The sequence below is a fragment of the Alligator sinensis genome, unplaced genomic scaffold (genome assembly GCF_000455745.1).
Source record: "Alligator sinensis unplaced genomic scaffold, ASM45574v1 scaffold1531_1, whole genome shotgun sequence".
In the NCBI taxonomy this organism is placed as follows: Eukaryota; Metazoa; Chordata; order Crocodylia; family Alligatoridae; genus Alligator; species Alligator sinensis.
In genome coordinates this window covers 198,515-202,818 of record NW_005843164.1, presented here as the reverse complement: position 1 = coordinate 202,818, position 4,304 = coordinate 198,515, and the positions used below count along the sequence as shown (strand labels likewise).

Sequence of the window (4,304 nt, the reverse complement as noted above, 5' to 3'; positions counted from 1 at the left end):
AGGAGAGAGAGGAAGTCCCTGTGCTGGTTGTGGGGGTCTGGGCACCAGCCCGGGGTCGTTCCCAGGAGGTGCTCGGCTCCCACCGGTGCTCACGGCCACCCAGGGACGCACGCGGGGCCCCTCTCCGGCCCTCACCGAGCACGCGCAGGCTGGTGCTTCCCTGCTGCTGCTGCGCCCCGTAGCCCACGACACACGTGTACAGCCCCCCGTCTGTCACTGTGACCCTGGGCAGCACCAGGGAGGCATCTCCCTTCTCCAGCTCTGTCTCTTCCATTGTGGCTCCAGGCTGCACCGAGCTCTTGCCCTCGTCGTACTCTGCGATCTTCTCATCCCAGAGTTTCCAGGTCACCTGCAGGGAGCGCAGGGCCACCGGCCCCCCGACATCGAAGTGGCACTGCAGCCGGGCCTTGGCGCCCAGCAGGGCCTGGGAGGAGGGGTCTGTCATCACCCGCAGCTGGGAGCCTGCAGGGAGGGGAGACACAGGTAGGTTTTGCCTGACCAATCTCATCTCCTTCTACGATCAGGTGACATATCACCTGGACAAGGGAGAATATATTGACGTCGTATATCTTGACTTTAACAACACCTTTGATCTCGCGTCCCACAATCATCTCATAGAAAAACTGGCCAACTGTGACCTTAGCTACATCACAGTCTACTGGCTGGGGACTTGGCTTCGAGGTTGGACCCAGAGGGTGGTCGTTGATGGAAGTCAATTGTCGTGGTGCGCTGTGACCAGTGGGGTCCCTCAAGGCTCTGTCCTTGGGCCTATACTCTTTAACATCTTCATTAATGATGTGGACATTGGTGTCAGGAGCTGACTGGCTAAGTTCACCGAGCACACCAAACTTTGGGGTAATGCGTCCACACCCAAGGACAGGAGGGTGATCCTGCCCAACCTGGACAGGCTCAGGAAATGGACAGATGAAAACCTGATGGCCTTCAATCCTGAAAAATGCAAGGTTCTCCACCTTGGGAAGAAAAATCCACAGTACGCTTATAGGCTTTGCAGTGCTTTGCTCACTAGCACCACAGCCGCAAGGGACTTGGAGGTCAAGACTGACCACAAGATGAACATGAGCCACCAATGTGATGTTGCAGCCAGCAAAATGAGCAAAACGCTGACTTGCATCCATAGCTGCTTCTCTAGCAGATCCCAGGATGTCATCCTCCCGCTGTACTCGGCCGTGGTGAGGCCGCAGCTGGAGTACTGCATCCAGTTTTGGGCCCCACAATTTAAAAAGGACATGCAGAAGCTTGAGAGAGTGCAGAGGAGAGCCACGCGCATGATCAGAGGTCAGGGAAGTGGGCCTTATTATGAGAAGCTGAGAGCACTGGGACTCTTCAGCCTGGAAAAGTTCAGGCTCAGGGGCGATCTAGTGGCCACATATAAGTTCATCGGGGTGCTCACCAGGATCTGGGGGAATGTCTGTTCATCAGAGCACCCCAAGGGATGACAAGGTCGAACGGTCACAAACTCTCCATGACCGTTTCAGGCTGGACATAAGGAAGACCTTCTTTACTGTCCGAGCCCCCAAGGTCTGGAACAGACTGCCACCGGAGGCAGTGCAGGCACCCACTCTGGACTCCTTTAAGAGACATTTCTTGCTGGGATCCTTTGACCCTAACTGACTTCCTGCCCCTGGGGCGGGGGGCTGGACCTGATGATCTTCCAAGGTCCCTTCCAGCCTGAATGTCTATGAAATCTATTAAATCTATGACTGGCATGAGACAGCACGGGGCACGGCCGTGTTGGGGGTGATGCTGCCTGGACCCCTGACCTGGTACTGGGGTTGGGAGCAGGTGCCTGCTGCGCTCTGGCTGCTTCGGGATGAAGTGGTCACAGGAGCCCCCAACCCTGAGCCCATGGGTTCCCCTTGGGGGTGCCTGCAGCTGGACATGCCCTGTGGACATGGGCGGTTGTTGTGGCTTCCCTTTGCGGTGCTGTTCATGGGGTGAGGCCCAGCTGGGCACGAGCTGGGACTGGCCATGGCCCCCAAGCCAAAGCCCCGCTCTTGGGGGTCTGGCATGAACTCCCAACAGCAGAGGCAGAGGGAAGTGGGTGCAGTGGGGAGGGTCTGGGGGGCTCTGGCCAGCTCTTGCACTGGGTCTGTGGACATCTGGGCTCTGCCTCTCTGGGACCGTGGGTGGACAGGCAGGGATGGACCCATCTGTGCAGTGGCCCCATGAACCCTGGGGCTGAGATGCACAGAGGTTTGGACTTACTTGCTGTCCTGATGAAGAGGAAGGGGAGGAGGAGGACGATGAGAGCCCCCAGCCCCATGGATCCGAGTCCGTGTCTGTTCTGCTTCCTTCTGCAGCCGGGCAAAGTCCCCAGTGGTTTCACTTTCCCTGGGGAGCAGCAGAGCAGAGTCCACAGGGAGCAGCAACACCTGCCCGGCAGTGATGGGGGAGGGTACCGGTGCCCCAGGGCGGACGCGGATTCTCAGCACCCCGAGAGCCACACCCAAAGCCCTGCAATGATGTCTGCCCCTGTGCCAGGGCACACGTGTCCATGCCAGGCCATGGCTTTCCATGCCCCAGCCCCTGCCCTATACTGGGAATGTCCCTGAGGCCACTGGGAGGCAGATGAGAGCCCTGCTTCCCTTGTGCCTGGGTTGGACGTCGTGTTGTGTCACGTCGGGGCTTGCAGCGTCGTTTTGCTCAGAGCTTTGCGGCAGAAACCCCCATAAAGGCACACTGGAGCTGCCTTCAACCATGAGAAGGGCTGCCATTAAGAAGAGGGAAGGCACCTTCTCTGCCTTGCTGCCGAGAGCAGGATGCAGACGCGTGGCTTGAAGTTGCAGCAAAGCTGGTCTGGACTGGAGATCTGGGAACACGTCTTGCCTGTGTGACAGGCTGCGTGGTGCGCCTGTCACTTTAAGACCAGAGGCTGAGTGGGAGCAGCCCCAGGTGGGCAGGGAGTGATCAGGGAGTCAGCTGACCAGAAGGGGCGGGGCTTGGGGCATATAAGCCCAGACCCAGCTGGGCAGGCTGCAGAGACCTCCTGGAGGTACTGGGGAGAGGGTCTGTTGCCAGGGGGAGTTACTGCAGTGCCTGAGGGCAGGGCGTTGTGTTGGGAGCCTGCAGCCCATGAAGAGAGCATGACAGCAGACCCCCGCAAGGCTTCAACATGGACACTGGGTAGGACGAAGTCCATGAAACTGGCTCTTTAGGCAATGCCCGCGGGCCCCTGTGGTGCTAAGAGCAAGACCAGGCTTGGCAAATCCCAGGACAGCCTCCCGTTTGTGGTGGGAGAAACCTCCCTAAGGTTCGTTGTCTAGCTGTAATTTGATTGACAGACAACGCGGGTAAAGAAAGACAGCTGTTTATTTGCTCGAGCAAAGACCATAAAGCCAGCAAAAGGCAAAATGGCCCCCCCCTAAGGGTGAGGTGATCTTTTATACTTATTACAACAAGGCCAGACTTCATGGTTAACAAAAAAAGCAATACTTGGGCGGTGCTTTTCAAATCTTTGTAACAGCATATTTCTATTAAGCTGAACTAGCACTTTTTTAAAAGCTAAAAGTTAAGTAACAGTAACATTATAATATGTTAGCAAAACCTTACACAGTAGTAGATACTTCTCAAGGACACAACCACTGCACCCAGAACAATGGTTTCCCTGTCTTATCTTACTTCTTGCTGTAGCTGATTTTTCAGCACACAGACACAGAGATACTTGCTGCTTTTAACTCAGAAAATGCTTAATACAGTTAAAATGATTACTTGACACAAGCAAAGGCTTAGCTATCAATCTGCCTTGTGGTCAGCTGCATTGCTAGGCCACAGGTCATGCCTTGTATTCAGCTGTAAAGCTAATACTTCTTAATAATCTAAATTATTGTAAACCTAACAGTATGCGTATCAGAAAACTGTTCTATTTCAGGGTAATAACAAACCTGCGCACTACACGTTCACCAGGACTTGATAACAAGAGGGTGAGAAACAGGGAGATGCCCCCCCCCGAGTCAGATGAGCAAGGGGTGAGCCGGCACCATGCCCGCCCCTTGGATGAACACATGTTGCTGCACCAGGGCTGGGCCAAATACGGCCCAGGGGCTGAATCTGGCCTGCCGGGCACCTCCCTTCAGCCTGCATGCCAGTGACCCCCAGCTCCCCATATCCAGCCCAGCCTGTGGCTGCCCCTGCTGTGCTCCGCATGGGGCCGCAAGGGTGGACAGTGGCTGCGCTCCCACCCTTGTGTGCTGCAGGGCCCTGGCCCTGGCCCTGGCCCTGGCCCTGGCCCCGGCCAGCTAGTGCCCAGCTCTGGGCAGGGTGCTGCAGCCGCCGCGGGAGGCGCT

General features: G+C 56.6%; 2 protein-coding genes across 2 annotated transcripts in view; one reads left to right on the top strand and one right to left on the bottom strand.

The window, feature by feature from the left end:
* Nucleotides 1-2,310, bottom strand: part of LOC106723118 — a 7,508-nt gene extending 5,198 nt beyond the window's left edge. Inside the window, exons 1-2 of the mRNA XM_025194127.1 lie at nucleotides 2,227-2,310; nucleotides 14-462 (exon numbers count right to left, since the gene is read on the bottom strand). Coding sequence (XP_025049912.1) covers nucleotides 14-462; nucleotides 2,227-2,284 — 507 coding nt within the window. The 5' untranslated portion in view covers nucleotides 2,285-2,310. The remainder of the gene's footprint in view (nucleotides 1-13; nucleotides 463-2,226) is intronic.
* A 1,646-nt stretch (nucleotides 2,311-3,956) lies between these two features.
* Nucleotides 3,957-4,304, top strand: part of BORCS6 (BLOC-1 related complex subunit 6) — a 2,285-nt gene continuing 1,937 nt past the window's right edge. Inside the window, 1 exon segment of the mRNA XM_025194126.1 lies at nucleotides 3,957-3,986. Coding sequence (XP_025049911.1) covers nucleotides 3,957-3,986 — 30 coding nt within the window.